This window comes from Trypanosoma cruzi, genomic scaffold, assembly GCF_000209065.1.
Source record: "Trypanosoma cruzi strain CL Brener 1047053516983 genomic scaffold, whole genome shotgun sequence".
Taxonomy (NCBI): Eukaryota; Euglenozoa; class Kinetoplastea; order Trypanosomatida; family Trypanosomatidae; genus Trypanosoma; species Trypanosoma cruzi.
Genome location: NW_001849227.1, coordinates 6,650 through 27,765, shown reverse-complemented (window position 1 = coordinate 27,765; position 21,116 = coordinate 6,650). Strand labels below are relative to the sequence as shown.

Genomic DNA, 21,116 nt, shown 5'->3' with positions numbered 1-21,116 from the left:
CCGTTGGATTACGCCTCCGCACTGGTGGTGGAGCAGTTGGAGGTTGGCGCGTTTGATCGAGTACTTGATGTCTGCGCCGCTTCTGGTAGGAATTCGATTGGAATTGCGCAGTTTCTTTCCGCAGACGGGGCGCTGACGGCAAATGAGCCAAATCATGAGCGTAGCGCCAGGTTACGACGCAATATTAGGGAGTACATTCCGTCAAATTATGTTCCTGTGACCATCACCCAACGCAATGCTGAGACATGGTATGCGCCTTCAATGTACCACCGCGTGCTCGTTGATGCTCCGTGTTCAGCCGAGCGTTATTTGTTGCAGCACAACGGTGGCGCTCCCGTCAGTCCCAAAATTTGGACGGAACAGACATCTCTGGAGTTGAGCCGCAGAGGGTGTGTTTTGCTGCTGCGAGCGCTAGAGACGTGTCGGCCAGGCGGTCGTGTTGTGTACAGCACTCGCTCCCTTTCCCCCTTGGAGAACGACGGTGTTGTGGAGGACGCACTGCGGCGAACCCGTTGCCAGGTGGAGGTGCATCCAACAACGTTGCGTAACATGGGTGAGAAGACACGTTACGGCCATATCGTTCTCCCAGACACAGCTGGGGGGTTTGGCCCACTGTTTTGTTGCGTCATTCACAAAGTGTCTGATAGGCGAGAGGAAGTTGACAGCAATGAAGAGGGGGAGGAATGTGAATATGATGATGAAAATGGGGATTCATAACACCGCACTGAAGAATGCAATAACGAGTAATGGCCAATAACAAGAGGTCCCTAAACTACACTAAATTACATTACTTTACATGCGGGGTGAAAGGGTATTTTTTTCCGCCTTTCTTTTGCTCCTCAAACTCTTTGTGTGGGTTTCTGTGAGAGGAGGTTGCGTTGCAACTAGAACTATTATTATTATTATTATTATTATTGGTTCTCCACACTCTCTTTATTTCTGTCTTCTCTCCGTGTCATTCTTTTTTTTTTTTTCTCAGTTTTGCCATATTGAAGCGGGGAGCTTTCTTTATCCCATTTATTACCACTGATCTTGGTATTTTTATCGTTTTGGTGCTTGCACTGCGTTTGGGTTTTGTATTATTCATGACGAGTGGCTTGCACGCAAACTTTGCATGAGGCATTGGTCACCGTGGCGGTGCGTGGGAGCAGCAGCAGCAACAGGAGCACTCATTCACCGCCGGCAGTTCATTGCGGACGGTCTCTATGATTGCCGTGCTGGAGCTGTTGGGACAGACGACACTTCAAAGTACCGTCTTCCGCTTGGGCGTGCCCTTCACTTCGTTGAAAAGGGAAGACGGCTTGCTGGAGCTGTCGTCGAGAGAGAAGGAGGTGGTGGTGAGGCCCTGCCCAGCAACAGGGAAGGATCTTCGCTTCATGAGGATGCCGCACGCTACGCTGCCTACCACTGTCATCATATGCTGAAATCATTTCGTGCGGAGCGGCGGCAGTGGACAAAATTAAAGGAGTTCTCCTTTGACGAATTAACACGTGTAATGGAGTACTTGTTTTTTGCGGCTCTCCTACTGCACCTCACCGCGCTCTATGAGACGGCGGACAAGTACTGCGAGGCGCTGATTGACGTTGCAATGTCTTGTACAATTTTTCTTTCTAAAGACGCCGACGGACTACACCATGCTGATATGCTTCAACAGGGCCGTAGCAAAAGTACTGATGCGAAGGTGGCGTATTTGTCTAACGGGGAGAAATTCGAGGCAAGAGACGAACCGTGGGATTCATTACACTGGGCAATAGTGCACTTTAGTCGCGGTGTCTTTGCCTGGGGTCTTCTGGACCACACAGAGCTCTTGTTTGACATGAAGCGGACCATGAAGCCATACTCTGGAATGGTTCGAACATTTGCGAAAATCATCTGTGAGCGTCTTGCTGGGATGAGTCTGTCTGCCGAAGATCTGGCATTTTTGTCTTGCCTCTCCACGGAAGAGGGAGCTGGCAAGTGGCTTGGAACTGCAAACATCCCTGCAGTCTCTTTAACGGATGTTTTTGCACGTGCTGATAAAAATCTTGTGGAAGCAACGCTTCATTTTGCCCAGCAGCGCCGTCTGCAGATTTTGCCGCTTGTGTGGATGGCGCTACTGACTCGTCACTCCGCCATAATTGGGGCACCGCGTTGTTTCCAGCCTGTGCGTCACGCCTTGTTGAACGCAATTCCACTTTTTCAAGAGGAAGCCAAGGCGGACACTGCACTGAAGCTTCTTGTGCAGTGCTGTTACTTCCCATCATCCTCGCTTTTAAAGGCAAGCTCTGTCGAAGTGGGCGTTCTTCTCTCTCAAATGGAGCGCCAAGGGGTGTTCTCTTCGTCAGAATTTGTGCTTGTGGAGTTACTCCAAGCGTGGATGCGCGTGGAGGCCCCAGAAGAGTTGTCTCCGTCTGTGAAGTCGGCTTATGGGGCGTACATGGCTTTTCGAAACATTCCCCGCTGCGCTCTTCGGGTGGTGGGAAAGCCATACACCGCCAAAAGCGATGGCGAGGCCTTTGTGCATGAACTGTTGTTCCATGCTTTGGTGCAGTGGTCATCTTGCCTGTCGGCTAGGGCACCGTTTCAGAGGGAGATTGAGGAGCTTTTGATATCTGCGCGTTATGTGGCGTCATTGTTTGACTCTATTAGGCAGCATGGGAAGGATCGAGATAGTGTGGGTGCCGCAGTACTTGTTGTTGAGGCGACGTTTCGTGCCTTTGCCGTGCGGGTGGCAGAAATTTGCACCCGGGGCAGATTGGTGGAGAGTATGTCACCGTCTGATTTAGCGGAGTTTGATCGTCTTGTGGACCATGTGTTGCGGGAGGGAACTGAGGGAAGCGTGGGGGGCTGTGTGCCTCAACTGTACGAGGAAAACCGGCACCTGTGGATTTACAGTACGCGGCGGAATGGATCTTGATAAACTGAATTGCTATGTACATTTCTTCATCTTCCTCATTTGATTTTCTCTCTCTTTATGCAATTTTTTATTTTTATTTTTTTGGTTGTTGTTTGCTTTCAAAAGCATTTTTTCCCATGATCGTCCCCTTTTTTTTTTTTTTTTTCATTCTTGGGGATCCCGCAAAGGCCGAAGCGAACATTAGTTACACGGAGCGAGAGAGACAGAAAGGGCGGAGAAGAGAAGGAGTGCTGCGCGCCCGTATGTATGCCCGTGCGCAGAGAACGTCGTCTGTGCGAGAATCTGCAGGGGTTGGCGAGCATCGCTTGCCTCGCGGCTTTGAAAGGATGCCGGCATCACCGGAGGCACGTGTAGCTTGTGAGCGTGAGGAGGAGCTAGAACGGCTACAGCAGTCGGTGGAAGCGGCGGCGGAACTTGTTTTCCAACAACGCCTTGCCATTCATCGCATGAAACGCAGCGCATTTGTCTCAGAAATAAAACGACGGCCTTTTTATAATTCCGGGAGCGGCAGGGATGCGTACAGTGACGCGTTGAAGCAGTTAGTGGATTTGGAGGATAATTTGTCCCAGGAATCGAGTCGTTGTATTCGTGCATCGAACGTGACGGCCCTTCACCTCCTCAACGAGAAGCAGTACTCACGTACGCTGCAGATATTACTTAGAGTGGAGGCCCTTGCCCAGAAGGGGGCTGGAATGTGGTTTCCTCTTTTTTTTAGCACGGAGTGTGGCATGGTGGGTGCCGGGGAATTTGTTCATTTTGCAGGGGATCGTCGCAGCGGGGATGAGGAAGGTGTGCAGGAGATATTTGTTCCATTCTTCACTACACGTCATGAGAAGATGCGACAACTTGTTCTTGCTGTGATCGATAATAATATTGGTTTGTATCATTTCAAGATTGCGGAGTACGAGCTGGCGGTGCGACGCATGTCCCGCGCGCTCCACCTGGAGGAGTTGTTAGGGGTGGAAACAATTGGAGTGACTTACTTTAATCTTGCGCAGGCCCAGTATGAGTGTGGTAGTCTAGAGGACGCCTTTTCGGCCATCACTTTGGCAGAGGAGGCGATTGAGAAGCGCATTCACGAGTACCAGTCTCAAAATAATCGCCTTCGCTGTATTGTTGATTGCAGCGGCAGTGGGGTGAACAACATTCCGGGATTAGAGGGACGGAGGCTTGACGTCTACATCGGCTGGCGAGAGGGTGTTTGTTTGCTCTCACGTGTGTTGGAGGCTCACGGAAGGTGGCTGCAGAGTAGTAACGCCTACAAGTCAGCTATAAATTGTTATGAACAGAGCGATAGGTGGCTGTCGTCTGTGAAGCGGCTAAGCGCGGAGGAGGACAACTGGCGACAGGAACTGCGGCAACGCATACAGGAATGCAGGCGTCTTCAACGGCACATCTGTTGTTTCCCCAAATCCACCGTGCTCTTTTCATCCCCCGTTCCTGGCGTGCCTTCGGGCTCTCCGCGTAGCACCGTCGTCACGACGACGCTTCCACGTAAGATTGAGATCACAGCCTGCGCGACACCGTTTGATAATGGTCAAAAGGGGATTGAAAAGGAGGGCAGCAAAGGAATTGACCAGCGGCAAACGCGGCGGCGGAAAACGAAGCACAAGGAGCATAGTGGGAAATCGCATTACAGGGATGTGTACGAGCTCTCTGCCACCACCACCAGCACTAGTAATGCTGCCGTTAATACAGGACATTATCTTCCCCGTACCGCGCCGCGCCGCCCAGAGTGGGATGCGGGTACACAAGTTGTTAATCGGGACACGACACGAGTCCGCCCGGCGACGACAGCAACGACAAGTTCTGTCGCCCACACGAATTCAGAGGCTCGGACTTCATCACGGCTGACCTCCGTGGCGGGCACACCGCTCTCACGGGGATCCAAACACGAGCGAGGGTCGTCAGGAAAGCCAGATTTGTCGAGTGAGACGGGATTAACGTCATCCGATGTCCGGCGGACACAAGCGTCAGCACCCGTGGCGCAGTGCACCACGTCTTTTAGAGCGCAGGCCAGTTCTCACGCCATGGCAAATCGTGCCTGGAATATCAATAGTAACGATAAATCCTTACCACTGACGAAGTTTACTTCGTCGTCAACCAAGGTGTGTCCTCTGTCACTGATGAGATGCATACACATATTGCAGGCCTTTGCACGCTCACGGGTCTCTCTTTTTGAGAAGGAATGGAGGAAGCTTCCCTGTGAGACGGGCTTTGTTTCACCCCAAAGCCATTCACATTCTTCGTTCTCTGTATCTTTACCCTCGTCGTGGAGTGGAAGACATCTTCACGAGACAGACGGTGCGTCGCGGCTTGTGTGCGGTGATGATTCTTTCTTGAAGAATGGAGGACTTTTTGTAGGGACGCCGTCTGCTCATGCTACGATGTCTTTGAATTCATGTGAGATCCTCCTGGCTTTTTTGGCGGCCCGTCGTTCAGCCTCTCTGGTGTGTCAGAGGTCAATTGAGCAACGATACACGAAAGTAATGGAAGGGGTTTTGCGGCAACATGCTTCCTGCGCTGGTTCTCCGTCTACAACGGTGAAAATGAGGGTGCTGCGTGACTCGGCACGGAACCGATCATTGGAAGAGACGGAGCCTCTGAGCACAATTTTGGGGGGAGCGGCTTTTTCTCCTCACCGGACCGAGAGCTTCCCGAATAGGAATGGCGAACTGTGCCATAGAAGTAGCGAAGGTGTGAGTTCCGGTGAGGGCAAAAAGAATGGTTTTTACATCTCCGAGGGAAGGCTTCACCGAAGGTATAACTCGCTTCTGCGGATGGTGCCACAGGGGAAAGAGACACCTGACACATGTTTCGATGCTGTAAAGGCAAACAATCGGTTCAATGGGGATTTGGCATCGGATACCGCAGGCGCAATGGGGTCTCAATTGTACTCAAGCATGCCAGTAACACCCCGGCTTTCAGAGGATTCAGGCAGTCGGAACAGTCGTGCGGATGAGATTCCCACGTCCACATGGCGAGCACGACGCTGGTCTGATTTTCCCTACACGCGTCAGTCGGAGAAAAATCCACAGAAGGTGATTGTTCACCCTCACATTGTTCCTCAGCAGCGTAATGGGACTATGGGGGCTGTAAATTGCGAGGACTTGGATGCGCCAAATGGAAAGGTATTCAGCAATGGCGTTCAGAATGGTCTTCCACCACGTCACCCCATCATCCGACGGACGCCGTTGTTGACGTGTGAGAATCATGACGACATCGCGCATACCACAGCAGTGATCATTCGACAACGGCTTCTGAGGGAGGAGGCTGCCATCGTAATTCAAGGGGCCTGGCACAAATGGAGGGAGCGACGACAGTTGGGGGCGGTGCGAAGAGTTAGCTATAGATAACCGCAGTGAGGAGGAACTGTGTACATATACATTTTACGATTCTTACAAGCACATTGAACGTGAGAAGCGAATAAAACAAAAAATGGGTGGTTGATTGAGCATGGCGCCCCCTTTTTTTCTTTTTGTATCTGCGTGATGATTATTACTATTTCCATCCCGTTATTTTGCTTCCTCCTACATATATATATAGAGAGAGAGAAAGAGAAAGGGAGAAATTGCAATGAGTGTTTACTGAGGCTATTCTTATGAAGAAGACTTTTCTTACGGTTGCGTTTTTTTCCTTTTTACTGACGACTGTTCTGTTGCTCTACTTTTTTTTTTTTCTTTTTTTTTTTTTTTTTGAAAGCAACAGATGTGTCAGTTTGGACAGTACGATAATTTATTCATGCGTGAGAGTGAACTTCTGGCCTTTACGTGGATGTAAACATTTTGTCTCTTTGACATAGTACGGGGCGGGGTAGTAGTATTTGGGCACTTTCTCACTCTGTTTGTATAATGTTGTGCTTAAGTAAACATGCATGCCTGCATACATGTGCATGGATGTTTTTTTGTGCGATTCCGGGGGTTTTCCACCAGTCAATTGTGAGGCACAGTAGCCTTGCGGATTCATCCACATTTGTGTTGGTGGAAGAGGAGCAACTGGGTGTGTGCTTCTGGCATCTGATTGATTGTCTTTTTTTTTTTTAATTTGTTTGCTTTGTTCCCTTTTGATCTCCTCTCCTCCCCCCCGCCGTATTTTCTTTGAATTCAACGAAGCGAAGAGTATTTATATTTGGACGGATGCATTGTCAATATATCAGAGTCAAAATAGAGTTTCATTGCATTACATAAAATATTTAAATACACATACATATATATATATATAAACACACCATAAATATTATCTTGTTTCTTTACATACTTTTTTTTTTTTGGCTTGTATGGTCTTTACCGCCGCAGTGGCCGGAAAGACGTCACTGCCACCCCCTGTGGCGATTATCGTGGGCCACAATATTGATGCCTCCGCCATGCCAATTACGTATGAGCGAAATCGCTTTGTCATAGATATGCTGCACCATTATGCGTGCCCTGTTTTTTCTCATAAAAAGAGCGGTGATGCCATGAATACGGTTTCAAGCGATGTTTTTGAATGGGTCTTGGAGCCCCTTCCCGTAGTTGGTGTTGAGGATATGACGGCATTTCATGACAGGGCATATTTAAATTATTTAAGTATCCGTGAGGCCTTGTCCGAGGTGGATGAGCGGGCATCAACTGTTAAGCGTTCAAGGGCTGAAGGAATTCAACCCCCCGTTTCAAGAAGATCATCTGCGCAGACTCAACCCCCTCTGCGTGTGCTACCCGACCTTGTGCCTATATCAACCGATGAAGAATATGGCCTTGTTAATGAGAACATGCCTTTTGTAGGCATGTGGAGAACCATTCAAGCTACAGTATCAGGTACCCTTTTGGCTGCTCGTTTACTGGCTCAACCTGGCCGTTTTGCTGCGATTCATTGGTTTGGTGGAAGACATCATGCCAAGCAACGTACTGCGGGGGGGTTTTGTTTTGCAAATGATGTGGTTCTTGGGGTTCTTGAACTGAAGAAGTTACTTTCTTCAGATAAGAATGGTATTCTTGTAGTGGATGTGGACGCACATCACGGTGACGGCACGCAATCAGCATTTCTGCATGATAATTCTGTGTTGACTTTATCCATGCACGCGCATGGGGTTGGGATCTTTCCCGGAACCGGTGGAATTGAGGAGACTGGTGCTGGGCTGGGACGTGGCTTCACGATGAATGTCCCATTACCAGAAGGCGCAACCGATATTCTTGCCGTTACATTGATGTATCGAGCGATTCATTTTGCATTTAAAAAACTGGGGGAATGTCTGGCTGCTATTGTTATTGTCTGTGGTTCAGATGCCCTTAGTGGAGATCCGCTAGGCGCTCTCAATCTTACAGTTGGCGGGATGCAAAGCATCATCAGAATACTTCTGAAGGAAGCAGCTCGCCGCTCACTCAAGGTTCTTCTCCTAGGTGCGGGCGGCTATGTGGATACTAGTTGTGCTCGTCTTGCAGGGGTTGTCACGAAGGATGTGCTTAGCTGTGCAGCGGCAATGCGCCTGGGTAAAGCGGAATACTTTGGAGACTCGGCCAATCTGGGGGATAATCTGGGTGTGGCCGTCCCTGAGGGTTGTGAGTACTTCACTCGATACGGACCGTCATTCCTCATGCATGGCCTTCCACCTGCTCGCGTAAGTAAACTATATCGGCTTCCGTATGGCTCCCCACTGTTTATGCGTATGCAGCGAGCGGCAACAAAGGAGGCTTTGCGGCGCCGTCGAAATCAAGAACAGGATGAGGAAGAGGATGATGATGAAGAGGGTGAAGAAGAGGATGAAGAAGAGGGTGAAGAAGAGGATGAGGAAGAGGATGAAGAAGAGGGTGAAGAAGAGGGAGAGGGAGAGGAAGAGGAAGAGGGGGAGGAAGAAGCATAGGAGAGTCTCCTATACGTGTTGCTCCTTGTGCATTTATAGGTGTCTCGCTGTCAGTCCGTAATGTTTGTGACGCATGATTTTATAGAGGTTTACATGCGGGGGTTTCTCGGGGAACCTGAAGTTCTCCTACAAATGATTTTGGAGACGGAGAGTTGTCGCACTTTGATGTTGCAAAGGTGCTTGCACATTGGGATGTTGCTGTTTCTTTCCCCTTTTTAATATGTCGTTTTGTTTCTGTCTTTATTATTATTATTATTATTGTTATTTTTTTTTTTCTTTCTCTTCCTTTACATGTACTTCTATTTGATGCACATATATTTTTTTTTGGGGGTGAAAAGTGGTTTTTATACGTGTTTTTTGCGAATGACCATTCGAGTTGGTGTTTCGTTTGACCTACTGGGCACGCTAGTGGATGTGCACCGTTCGTCCGGATATCAGTACGCCATTGACTTTTGTCGCTTTGTTGAAAAGAAAGGATTTGATTCTCCGCCAATCAATGTGGACGTGCTGGAAAAAAACTCCAAAAAATCATTAAAGGCGGAGATAGCAAAAGATCGTGCGGAGTGGACAGCCCAAAATCTAGGAGTCGCAGAAGAGATGCCCTTTGGGGGTGTGACAAAGGAATCGGTGGTTAAATTTTGGTGCCGTGTAGTTAATTCCACGTATGACCGCGAGGGAGCCTTTTGCGGACATGACCCGAAGACCATTTCTATCATGCAGCAGGCACAAAATACTTCGGAGTGGGAGGACTTCATTATGAGTGTGGTGCAACGCTTTGCCACACCAGAGCCGTACAGTTGGCTTCCTGAGACCCTTCCAACGCTTCATTCGCTAAAGAGGTGGCGGGAATTGCAGCTTCCGCTGGGTATTCAATGTGATCCTCCGAAGGTTTTGACAAACGCGGATTATCGATTGGTTTCTGTGATCCGCGAGATGGTGCAGCGCGAGGGCGACGAGGAGCTTCTCGGCCCCGTGTTTTCGGCAGACGTCGTTGGTGTGGGCAAACCGTCTCCTTGTGGTATTGAAATGGCACGCAAGGCGGCTTGTGTCCCGTCCGCGAGTCAGTGGATACACGTGGGCGATGGAGGGGCGGACCGAGTGGCGGCTGAGCGTGCGGGGTGTCATTTCCTGCCCTGCCTGCAAACGAAGGGCGTGGTCTGGGAGGAGCTGCGGGAGAAGCTGGAGCAGGTGTGCCGTTTGGCGCAGGAGGCCGCGCCTTGCGCGTGATTTTGTACTTTTTTTTTCTTTTAATTTGTTCATTTTTTTCTTTTTTTTTTTGGACTGCCAAGGTAATGCGGCTGAGTCTTTTTGTTTTTAGACATTTTTGTTGATTTTTTGGCGCACTCTGTTATTTATTTATTTATTGTTGTTGTTGTTGTTTTTGAGGCGGTATCAATGTGATATATATGTTTGTTTCTTTTGAACGTCATTTGATGCTCCGCAGGCCAGCCGCCATTGCGGCGCATGTCCTTTTCCGCCACGCGTAGATGTGGAAGAGAGCCCCAGCCCCCCCGATAAGAGAGGAAGCTGCGGTGGAAGGCGTGAGAACATTTCCTCCCCCGTTAATAAAATAATTGGGACGAATGCGGTGACACTTTAATCCGTTGCCGCCGAGAGCAAAGAGGTGCAGCAAAACGCCAGGATTATAAAACCAACAAATATGTAAATACGGAGTCAACAGACCACGGGATCCATAAATGACGCCCTGTTTCTGTTTTTTTTTTTTTGTGAGCCACCACTTCATATTTTTTTTTTTATGTTGCTGCAGCTTGGAGTGTGGGCGAAAAGGATGATTCGGCAAAGTCTCGATGTGGTACCCACCGTGCAGCCCAAGTACCGACTGGAGGAGGATGCGCGGCTGGCTGCGGAGAAGCGTCGTCAGGGCGGCCGACAGCCAGTGACCGCTACAGGGACGCGGGTGGAGCGTTACTGCATCTTCAGCTGCGATGATGTTTGGGCGATGGTGAGCGGCAGCCATGCTGCTGGCGGGAAGAATCTTGCGTGCAGTAATGGCAACGAAAATGAGGAGAGTAAAGAAAAGGTTGTCGCCGGTGCTCGACTCTACTCGTGGCTGCCGTCACCCGAATTGGGCACACGCGTGCCGCAAACCCTGCAGGTGTTGGAGGCTCCGAAAAAAAATTCGAAGCGCATCCGACGTACGTTGTACCGGGCCACATTGCGCAGTTCGAGAGCACCTGGCGAAACGAACGAAGAGGAAGACGAGGAGGATGAGGGCGATGAAACATTAGAGGATGAAACGGCGCCTCGGTTTAGTTCACTTCCGGTACCCGAATACGAGGACATGTCATCTATCCTTCTTTTAATTCCCACAGTTGCTGAAGAAGGGGCGGTGGCACGAGCGAGAGTGCTTGACGCCCCTGTACACACCCTCCGTCACGAACGCACGGGGGCCGCCAAGACAGGCCAGGGTATCTCGACATCGTGGTACTCTGGTCTGGACGTTCGTTCTGTGGGATTTAAGCGAAGCTACATAGATGGCGACGAGGACGCGGATGAAGGGGACGCTTGGAGCACTTTCTCTGACGATGCCTTGAACAACGCTCGGCAGGGCGGCAGGAAGAATCGTGAGGGCAAGGAAGAGCAGCGAGTTGTTAAGAGGAATAAGGTGGAAGCCAATGAAAATACAGCTGCGAATACAAATGGAATCGAGGGAACGAAGGGAGTAAAAAAATCTTCCGATGATGTGCAGCAGGCGACAAATGATGGTGCCCCTGTGTCGCTTCTGCCTACTTCAGCTTTAAGTACTTTGGAGGGGGCTGCACAGAGGGTCGATAAAGTGGACTTTTCGGAAATCAACGTGGAAGACTTGGAAAGCCTCACTGGCTCCCTTTTACAGCAGTGGGCCTCCGCTGGAAAAGCAGCCATGCCCTTTTCTGAGGTGACGAAGGTTGTGCTCAAGTCTCATCCAAAGTACACCGAAATGAAAGCGAAACATCAGTCACCTCAAGGTAGGCAGGAGGCACTGGAGTGGTTTCGTGTGTCACAGAAAGCCGTTCGTTCTTACGTTCTACATTTGGGATACACGATAGACAGCACGAACAACGTGTACTTATCACGGCCGTCGGACACCCAACGAAACTGAGAGGGGAGATGGGGGGACAGCCTCCATCGAGGCCTCTCCATGGCTGAGGGTGGGGCAAAGACGGCGACGTGTCGTGGAGGTCTTTGAGAGGATAGTCGTTGAAACAAATTTTGATGTTCAGCCCTTTTTTGTTTGCTTGTTTGTTTCTTAAGTATGTATGTCTCTTAACTGAATTTTAATTGGCTTTTTTTTTTTTTATTATCCCTTTCCCACTCCATTTTCTTTTTTCTCTGTCTGTTTTTCTTTTATTTCTGTTTGTTTGCAATTTTTTTTTTTTTTGCGTGTTTGCTGCCTTCTTTTTTTTATTGTCTTTGCGGAAGATCAACGCGATGCCAAAGAGTGATTCATCGCCTGCCCTTGAGAAGCCACGGTCCATCACCCCGCAGCCCGCCGAATTGGAAGCCTCCGATAAAAACAAATACACGGATCCATTGGATCTCGAAGATAATGAAATAGAGACCGTGGAGATGTCAATTAAAACGCAAACCGCTGTTCATTTGCCGCCTCGGACACTGCAACAAGAACCACCGGAGGCGCGTACGGCTCACGATGCAAATACGGCGCATGCGCTGGCAGCAGGAGTACCAGCTTACTCCGGCGGGGAGGAAAATGATCAGAACCCCTTTCACAATGGGAAAAGGGAGATTTCTACGACGTCACAACTTACAACAAGTGCTAGCGCGATCCAAGACTCAGCCACGGAACCGGATGGGAAAAAGTTCTCCATTTCAGTAGAGGTTACATCTGATGGCGTCACACGGCTGGAGGAACTTGACCCGCGGGAACTTGCACGTTTGTATGCACAACAACAAGCTGCCCTTCGTTCGATTTCTGGGGAGTTTGATATTTTATATGTACCTGATTGGGTTCGCCTCCACCCTTTGCTGGGATCCTACGTGGCAGAAGCGTTTGGAACTTTTGCCTGCGTGCTCACTCTTTCTCTTGTCAGCGTTCGTAACCAAAGTCTTTTTGATAGGAGTGATGATACTAACATGACTGCTCTTCCGATTGGATTTATGTTTATGTGCATGGTGTTTACTTTTGGCTACATTTCTGGCGGCCACTTCAACCCCGCCGTCACAATGGCTGTGTTTCTCGTACGAAAGTTGGATTTTGTGCGAGCCGTGGGTTACACAATTTGCCAAACTGGGGCGTCCCTTGGCGCCGGGCTTGTGGCTATGGCAATTCAAGGAGGCACGGACATATTTGTGCCGTACGTAGATAAGGCTTATGTCTCTTCTGGTATATTCTCAGAGCTCATATTTACTTTTGCTATCGCAACGGTGGTGCTGAATGTGGCGTACTCCCGGCAGAGCGGGAATTTTTTCTACGGTTTTGCTATTGGAATGACTGTCGCCGCCGGTTCTGCATCTGTGGGACGAATTTCTGGCGGTGCCTTTAATCCTGCCGCCGCCACAGGCCTGCAGTTGGCACTTTGCCTCACCGGTAACTGCGAACCCTTGGCGTCGTTTTGGATCTACTGGATGGCGCCACTTGTTGGCTCCGCACTAGCTGCCTTGCTGTACGCGAATCTCTCACAACCAGAAAACACCCGGGCTCTTACAGATGCTGCGGTGCTGCGGGCGGACTCGGCCGCAAACGGTGTGGCTCCGGTGCAATAGTTAGCGTTCCCCACCTCCTCCGCCTTTGTCACGTTTTCACCGCTGCCTCTGCCGCAGAATTTTTTTTTTTTTTTTTTTTTGCAGGGGCGGTGGTGGTGGTTTTGCGAGGAGGAAAGGAATAAAGAATCGTGTGTATTGAGGTGCAATTGCTGCGTGTACGTGGAAGAAGGGGGAGGGCGTATGTAAATATGCATAAAAGTGAATACCCACGACTGACGCCAAAGAAATATTCGCCATCACGGGAGAAGAGGAATAATAATCAAAAAAGAGGGGTGAGCGGAAAGGTAGGAGAAACGAGGGGGTGGACCACTTTTTTTTTTTTTTTTTTGTGTGTGTGGGCATATCAGGAAAAAGATGGACATGAGTTTTCATTTTTTCCGCCCTTTCGAGGCTCAGACGTGGCATGAGGTTTGGTTCAACGTTGTTTCTCTATTCTCTCTGGTCTGTCAAACATCTGCACACAAACCGACACACAGAAACATTTCACGGATCTCTTATTGGCGATGACTGCCACGGGCACCTGTAGGCAAGTGAATAATATCTCTTTATTTTTTATTCTTGTTTTTTTCCCTCTTTTTTTCTTTGTTTTTGGAAGGAGGGGCATTTAAAATGTGACCGAACCACCACACGGTAGCTGAGCGGCGGTGCGTGGAATTCATGTATTGTGTTGGACCGCTTCTTCTTAAAATTTGACTGCTATTCTTTCCTTCCCGCTATGTGTGTCTTATGGTGCGAAGGGGAAGCCCCCCTCGTGATTGTAGCGTTTTTCCTGCAAAAAAACAAAACAAAACAAAAGAAAAAGACAGAATAAGAGGGACAAAGGGGAAGGAGGCGGCTGTTAGTTTTGAACTGGGTGTGTAGAGATGACGGAGGAGGTTTTGGCCGTCGAGGAGCGATCCTACTTGGCACGCAAACTTCCCCTGGTCAAGTTATCTGCATATCAGGCAAAGTTTATTTGCGAGGGCATTGGATCCTTTGTTTTTGTGATGACTGTCTCTTTGGCAGAGATGAATTGCGGCATCACCTCCATTAATGGGAAGGACCGTACACGCAACCTTGCCCCTATTGCGGAGGGTTTTATGCTATGTGTGCTGGTGTTTGCATTTGGCTACATATCGGGGGGCCATTTTAACCCTGCCGTGACTTTCTCAGCGATGCTTATCCGGGCTATGCGGTTGGAGGAGGCGGTGGCATACTGGATTGCACAGGTGATTGGCGGTGTTCTTGGCGCACTTTTTGGTATTGTGGTGAACGGGTTTCCTCGCCACTTACCTGCTCCCCAGGTCTATCAAAACCTTCCAGCATACATCTTTACGGGATTCCTTGCGGAGGCGTTGTTCACGGGGTTCTTGGTGACCGTTGTTCTTCACGTCGCATATTCCCGCCAACGCAATAGTCATTATTACGGCCTGGCCATTGGCATGTGTCTGCTCACCGCCAGGTACTCCGTGGGCAGCGTGTCGGGCGGTGCCTTTAACCCCGCCGTTGCGACCGGTCTTCAGTTAACGAAATGCATCGCGGCGGGGTACTGCATTCCTTTGATGCATCTTTGGTTGTATTGGGCAGCCCCTGCCGCAGGGGCTCTTGGGGCATCACTGCTTTTTAAAATGACACATCCGGCGCCGCAGGAGACGGAGGAGGAGAATCAGCGGAAGGCGTTGCAGCGTTCCGCCAGGCATCTTTACGGATCGTAAAGCAGGAGGTGGCAACCGCGGCCCAACGGAGAGAGGAGCACCCAGCGAAGACAAAAAGGAAAGTGTGGGAAGAAATGAGACTTACGCAAGACAAGATTTTTATTGAGAGCGGAAGAAGGGCTCAAAATTCGGCCGCTGCGACGGCAACAGAAAAACAGGCCAAAAAAAAACCGAAGGAGGAATGGGGGGTGGCGACGCTGAACTGCGGAGTAATTTGTGACGCATTTTTGTATTTTTTTGGCTTTCTTTTTATGTTTCAGTGCGTGCTGGCATAAGCGGGCAGAGTACGGAGGAATCGCATGGGGTGGGAACAACCTGGCATTTGTGAGCCCGGTTTATATATATATATATATTGCCATGCACTTTTTTTTTTTTAAATTTCTATTTATTGATTTATTTATTTCCTTCTATAAGGGCCTTCGCATGCGCAAGGAGACGTTGAAAAGGAGACATCAAACATGTCGGAGGACGATGATGAGAGTTGCGGGGTGACGAAGAAGACAAATTCCTCCTCGAGCGCATTGTTTTCTTCGTTGCCAGACGTCCTTTCTTTCACAGAAACCTCCGGGACATGGATATCGCGACTTGTCTGCATGTTCTTTGCGCGTCTGGCCTCCGGTGAAGAACTTTTACCTCTTATCCGGCACGTTCGCACCGAGCTGTTGCGCCCGACGCCAGCGCCATTGGGAGCCAGGGCCATACCAGTTGCCACATTAGAAGCTTCAGTCGCCAATACCACGACGGATGTACCAGGAACCATGTTGCAAGGGTCTAATCCGAGGATGGAGGCGATGGATGGTGTCAGTGATCAAGATAAGCTGTTTTTATACCGTGCTGCGAAAGTGGCCCTATTGCTTTCTGCAGAAGGTGAGGAGGCGCAGGATGAGGCAACACGATTGTTGTGTGAGCCGGTTGTGGCTCAGGCTTTGCAGCTTGCCGCAAATCAGGGCGATGCTGTTGCACTTCCTTTGCCACGAAAATATGATTTTTTTTTGAGCAGCCGTGTTGCGGTGTGTTGTGCAAGGCGGTGGGCACGCGAGGGTCGATGGGATGTGGGGTTACGACTGTTAGAACGTGCAGTCGCCACTCCCATGACGAAAGCAGCGGCAGTGGAGTTGTTCAGCAACGCCGGGCACTGGGAAATGGCGGTGCGATGTCTTGGTCAACTTCCCCCTACTTTGTGGACGGAGATTGAGGTGTCAGCCGCTGTCCGTAGCTTATACCGAGCCGTGGAAAGGCGTCGGCGTAACGGTATGAAAGTTGGTGATACCCCCAACGCAGGGTTGTGGAGGATTGCGCTTCACATATTAACGTTGGTTCGTGATAATAAAGTACAATTAAGTGCGCCGTCTGCCGTCAACGATGCGCTGGGTTTGCTTGGGGCCGATGGGCAGCAGTGGGTGATGGCATGTCGTCTTGTCAAGACAATGCTACTAAATTTGGAAAAGGAGGGACTGACAGGTGAATCTAGTGGCACGGTTCGTCCAAACGTGGTTTCAGTCTACCACATGTTTCGAGCCCTGCGGCAGCATTGGCATCTGGCGCTCCAACATGCATCTCTGATGATGCGTGAAGGGGATATTTGTATATCTGACGATCGCGAAGTGACAGATCGATTATTGAAGGCCTGCGTCGTTGGCTATCGTTGGGTGGAGGCATTACGTACCGTACAAAAGTCTCTAGAGAGTAATCCAAGCGAGGAGGGCAGGGATTTTATTCACACCGACGTTTTTCTTCGCGTTCTAGGGATGTTACACGAGCGCCAGAAGGGGTTTCTTGCCACGCAACTCTTTCAGCAGCCTCAACTATCAAGGCACTTCAGCAAGGACACTACAGGAAAGGCATATAACGTGATGCTGCGTTACTGTAATACTGTTCCAGAGGCTCGAGTGTGGTTGCAAACGATGGGAACAAAAAATATATTGGTTGAAAATGAGTCATACGAACACTTGATGATTCTATACTCTAGAGAGGGTGTTTGGCAGCAGGCCTTGTCGTTATTTAATGCCCTTCTGACCGATCCACAACGTCAGCGTCTTTATATTCCCTGTGCCAAAGCACATGACGCAGTGCAGTACGCCTTGGAGCGAGTCTTGCCACCAGGACCATCGTGGGAGGTATCAATGACACTTTTTACTCGTATGTGCGAATTAAATGTGCCAATTTCAGAGGTGGCCTTTCAGTCCGTCGTAAAGAAGTGCTTTTCACAGGATAAAGCCGATGAGGCACAATCTCTTTTCCGTTTTGTGGTGCGACATGGTGTCCGACGATGACGGGGGAAGGGTTTTTAATGAATACTTAAACCCCAATTCAAAATTACGTCGTTGAGACAATATGATGGATGGCGTGTCACAGCATTTAGAATTAATGCTTTTACTCTCTTTTGACCCTTGTACTCTCCTTGGGTGTAATGGCTGTGAAGAGCATTTACGTTTGTATTCTTGTGCGTGTGTGTACGCATTCTTTTTTTTTTTTTTTTTTACACGCCATTTATAGGTGTTTCTTATTCATATAATTTTACAGGGATAAGTAGGAAACAAAGAAAAGGAAGAGGTATTTAGTGGAAAAGAACGAGAAAAGAACAACAAGAGCAGCAACTAGTACGCGAGAGAGGGAGGGGAAGAAGAAGATGAATGGATTTGGGGCACCGGGAGGAAGTGTAGCTGGAAACAACAATTTTGGCGGGACATTTGCTCAGCAGTCAGGCTTTGGAGGAAATACTGGGGGCTTTGGGATGAATACCGCAGCAGCTGGGGCCGGTTTCGGATCAATGCAAAACTCAGCAGGGCCAATCATACAGGGTCATCAGGGATCCGGAGAACAGGGCCGCTTTGGGGACGGAGCTTTTGGAGGAAGTACTTTTGCTGGTGGAGGCTTTGGCTTCGGCTCTGCCACGACCACGTCGGCTCCTGCTGCTGGTGGCTTCGGCTCTGCCGCGCACACGTCGGCTCCTGCTGCTGGTGGCTTCGGCTCTGCCGCGCACACGTCGACACCTGCTGTTGGTGGCTTCGGCTCTGCCACGCACACGTCGACACCTGCTGCTGGTGGCTTCGGCTCTGCCGCGCACACGTCGGCTCCTGCTGCTGGTGGCTTCGGCTCTGCCACGCACACGTCGACACCTGCTGCTGGTGGCTTCGGCTCTGCCACGCACACGTCGACACCTGCTGTTGGTGGCTTCGGCTCTGCCACGCACACGTCGGCACCTGCTGTTGGTGGCTTCGGCTCTGCCACGCACACGTCGACACCTGCTGCTGGTGGCTTCGGCTCTGCCACGCACACGTCGGCACCTGCTGTTGGTGGCTTCGGCTCTGCCACGCACACGTCGACACCTGCTGTTGGTGGCTTCGGCTCTGCCACGACCACGTCGGCGCCTGCTGCTGGTGGCTTCGGCTCTGCCGCGCACACGTCGGCGCCTGCTGCTGGTGGCTTCGGCTCTGCCACGACCACGTCGGCGCCTGCTGCTGGTGGCTTTGGCTCTGCCACGCACACGTCGGCGCCTGCTGCTGGTGGCTTTGGCTCTGCCACGACCACGTCGGCACCTGCTGTTGGTGGCTTCGGCTCTGCCGCGCACACGTCGGCACCTGCTGCTGGTGGCTTTGGCTCTGCCACGACCACTTCGGCGCCTGCTGCTGGTGGCTTCGGCTCTGCCGCGCACACGTCGGCACCTGCTGTTGGTGGCTTTGGCTCTGCCACGACCACGTCGGCACCTGCTGTTGGTGGCTTCGGCTCTGCCACGCACACGTCGACACCTGCTGTTGGTGGCTTCGGCTCTGCCACGCACACGTCGACACCTGCTGCTGGTGGCTTCGGCTCTGCCGCGCACACGTCGGCACCTGCTGCTGGTGGCTTCGGCTCTGCCGCGCACACGTCGACACCTGCTGTTGGTGGCTTCGGCTCTGCCACGACCACGTCGGCGCCTGCTGCTGGTGGCTTTGGCTCTGCCACGACCACGTCGGCACCTGCTGTTGGTGGCTTCGGCTCTGCCGCGCACACGTCGGCACCTGCTGCTGGTGGCTTTGGCTCTGCCACGACCACTTCGGCGCCTGCTGCTGGTGGCTTCGGCTCTGCCGCGCACACGTCGACACCTGCTGTTGGTGGCTTCGGCTCTGCCGCGCACACGTCGGCACCTGCTGTTGGTGGCTTTGGCTCTGCCACGACCACGTCGGCACCTGCTGTTGGTGGCTTCGGCTCTGCCACGCACACGTCGACACCTGCTGCTGGTGGCTTCGGCTCTGCCACGCACACGTCGACACCTGCTGTTGGTGGCTTCGGCTCTGCCACGACCACGTCGGCACCTGCTGCTGGTGGCTTCGGCTCTGCCGCGCACACGTCGACACCTGCTGTTGGTGGCTTCGGCTCTGCCACGACCACGTCGGCGCCTGCTGCTGGTGGCTTTGGCTCTGCCACGACCACGTCGGCGCCTGCTGCTGGTGGCTTCGGCTCTGCCACGACCACGTCGACACCTGCTGCTGGTGGCTTCGGCTCTGCCACGAACACGTCGGCGCCTGCTGCTGGTGGCTTTGGCTCTGCCACGACCACGTCGGCGCCTGCTGCTGGTGGCTTCGGCTCTGCCACGACCACGTCGGCACCTGCTGCTGGTGGCTTCGGCTCTGCCACGACCACGTCGGCTCCCGCTGCTGGTGGCTTTGGCTCTGCCACGACCACGTCGGCGCCTGCTGCTGGTGGCTTCGGCTCTGCCACGACCACGTCGGCGCCTGCTGTTGGAGGTAACTTGGGCAATTCGGCAGCTGCTGCGACAAGTGGGACTGCTATGGGTACGTGCAAGTCAGCTGCCGCTGAGCTGAAGGGAAAAGCGCTCTTTTCGATATTGGCCCAGTTTGACAAGGATTTTGCTAAGGACTACCGTGAATTTCAGAAGCTGTCGCAGCACATGCTTTTCCGTGACCGACAAATTATTGATCGTGGCAATGAGATATTAGCTTACATTTCCCACTTGGACGCCGCAATTTCTTCCGCGGAGGCATCAAAGCAGAGACTTTCGGAGCTAAAGAGCAAACAGGGGGCTATTGCCGCGATGATGCAACGTGTAGAGGATGCTGTGCAGCCCATATATGCGAAAGTGCGTCCAAACTTCACTAAGTTGGATGAGCAGCGTGAGGCCACGTACACAGCGGTAATTAACCTTTTTGATGAGGTAGAGGCATTCAGGCTGAGGTTGTCTCAAAGTGTGGCCCAACACAACCGTTCCCTCCGTCAGCTTCGGGAGTGTGATGACTTAGAGAGGATGGCGGGGCTTGTGGACTGCCAACTAAGTGCTTTAGAGAGGTGCTCCAAGCGGGCAGAAGAATTGGAGTCTGAGATGGACTTGCTACTTGGAAAAAATTCCGCCATGTGATGACGAAGGTCGTAAATGATGCAATTTGACCCATTGGCTCTGTTAGCATTTCTTTTTCTTTTTTTATTGCTTTAATTCGTTTCCTACTCTCTGCCTAGTTATCTTTCTGCTGAGCGTGAGGGTCGGTTTAGAGTGCCAGCGTGATGGAGGGCGGAGTGGAAAATGCATATCTGTTGCTCTCTGTGACGCTTATGGGGGTGAAGTGGGTCCCGGAAGCAACATCAGGCGACAAGAGTATTGGTGGGGGGAGTTTTTTTTTTTTTTTGTGATGAGTGAAAAATTGCCGACGGTAGTGGTGGTGGTTTTGGGAGAAGCGAAGTGAAGCCGCGTGAAGCGGAAAGAGCGATGATGATGAAATGAAATGAAAGGGGGCGTGGAGGCAACAAAAAGTGCTTCTGTGAAGGAGACAATGCACAGAACTGAGACTTTTTTAAAATGAGGAATGACAGAGAGAAGGGTGGGGGGTGAGGGGGACAGCAACAACAACCACAAGGAGAAAAATGGCAAAGAGGGCGGATCAGAGACGTCCCAATCGAGACGGCAACAATTAATGAAATACGACAAGGAACAAAGCGTCACTTTTTTTTTTTTTTGTGGGGGGGGGGGGGG

At 51.1% G+C, this 21,116-nt stretch overlaps 10 protein-coding genes across 10 annotated transcripts, besides 16 other annotated features; all 10 read left to right on the top strand.

Moving 5' to 3' along the window:
- Tc00.1047053504159.109 (hypothetical protein, conserved) lies at window positions 1-717 on the top strand (the record flags this gene model as incomplete). Its single annotated transcript, XM_805128.1, has 1 exon — window positions 1-717. A coding segment is annotated over one exon (717 nt), but the record flags the coding sequence as incomplete, so codon positions are not given.
- Window positions 1-8,188: a sequence feature (heterozygous, Esmeraldo-like haplotype).
- Window positions 892-916: a microsatellite.
- On the top strand, window positions 1,115-2,896 carry Tc00.1047053504159.100 (hypothetical protein, conserved; the record flags this gene model as incomplete). Its single annotated transcript, XM_805127.1, has 1 exon — window positions 1,115-2,896. The coding sequence occupies one exon, from the start codon at window positions 1,115-1,117 to the stop codon at window positions 2,894-2,896; it is 1,782 nt and encodes a 593-aa protein (XP_810220.1).
- Window positions 2,958-2,979: a sequence feature (AT_rich).
- Tc00.1047053504159.90 (hypothetical protein, conserved) lies at window positions 3,139-6,252 on the top strand (the record flags this gene model as incomplete). Its single annotated transcript, XM_805126.1, has 1 exon — window positions 3,139-6,252. One exon carries the CDS (start codon window positions 3,139-3,141, stop codon window positions 6,250-6,252), a length of 3,114 nt encoding a protein of 1,037 aa, XP_810219.1.
- Window positions 6,564-6,593: a microsatellite.
- Window positions 7,077-7,123: a microsatellite.
- Window positions 7,173-8,732, top strand: Tc00.1047053504159.80 (histone deacetylase, putative; the record flags this gene model as incomplete). The annotated part of the gene is made up of 1 exon (XM_805125.1): window positions 7,173-8,732. The coding sequence occupies one exon, from the start codon at window positions 7,173-7,175 to the stop codon at window positions 8,730-8,732; it is 1,560 nt and encodes a 519-aa protein (XP_810218.1).
- Window positions 8,189-8,530: a sequence feature (haploid, non-Esmeraldo-like haplotype).
- Window positions 8,531-8,710: a sequence feature (areas merged during assembly that could not be assigned to a particular haplotype. This can correspond to areas where the two haplotypes were merged or to regions with more than two copies in the genome that were merged during assembly.).
- Window positions 8,615-8,725: a sequence feature (CT-rich).
- Window positions 8,711-21,116: a sequence feature (heterozygous, Esmeraldo-like haplotype).
- Window positions 8,973-8,998: a microsatellite.
- Window positions 9,096-9,959, top strand: Tc00.1047053504159.70 (hypothetical protein, conserved; the record flags this gene model as incomplete). The annotated part of the gene is made up of 1 exon (XM_805124.1): window positions 9,096-9,959. One exon carries the CDS (start codon window positions 9,096-9,098, stop codon window positions 9,957-9,959), a length of 864 nt encoding a protein of 287 aa, XP_810217.1.
- Window positions 9,968-10,010: a sequence feature (A-rich).
- Window positions 10,489-11,835, top strand: Tc00.1047053504159.60 (hypothetical protein, conserved; the record flags this gene model as incomplete). Its single annotated transcript, XM_805123.1, has 1 exon — window positions 10,489-11,835. The coding sequence occupies one exon, from the start codon at window positions 10,489-10,491 to the stop codon at window positions 11,833-11,835; it is 1,347 nt and encodes a 448-aa protein (XP_810216.1).
- Window positions 11,963-12,148: a sequence feature (A-rich).
- Tc00.1047053504159.50 (aquaporin-like protein, putative) lies at window positions 12,165-13,457 on the top strand (the record flags this gene model as incomplete). Its single annotated transcript, XM_805122.1, has 1 exon — window positions 12,165-13,457. The coding sequence occupies one exon, from the start codon at window positions 12,165-12,167 to the stop codon at window positions 13,455-13,457; it is 1,293 nt and encodes a 430-aa protein (XP_810215.1).
- Window positions 13,517-13,537: a microsatellite.
- Window positions 14,007-14,048: a sequence feature (A-rich).
- Window positions 14,234-14,257: a microsatellite.
- On the top strand, window positions 14,321-15,151 carry Tc00.1047053504159.40 (aquaporin-like protein, putative; the record flags this gene model as incomplete). The annotated part of the gene is made up of 1 exon (XM_805121.1): window positions 14,321-15,151. The coding sequence occupies one exon, from the start codon at window positions 14,321-14,323 to the stop codon at window positions 15,149-15,151; it is 831 nt and encodes a 276-aa protein (XP_810214.1).
- Window positions 15,515-15,554: a sequence feature (AT_rich).
- On the top strand, window positions 15,610-17,424 carry Tc00.1047053504159.30 (hypothetical protein, conserved; the record flags this gene model as incomplete). Its single annotated transcript, XM_805120.1, has 1 exon — window positions 15,610-17,424. One exon carries the CDS (start codon window positions 15,610-15,612, stop codon window positions 17,422-17,424), a length of 1,815 nt encoding a protein of 604 aa, XP_810213.1.
- On the top strand, window positions 17,781-20,507 carry Tc00.1047053504159.10 (hypothetical protein, conserved; the record flags this gene model as incomplete). Its single annotated transcript, XM_805119.1, has 1 exon — window positions 17,781-20,507. The coding sequence occupies one exon, from the start codon at window positions 17,781-17,783 to the stop codon at window positions 20,505-20,507; it is 2,727 nt and encodes a 908-aa protein (XP_810212.1).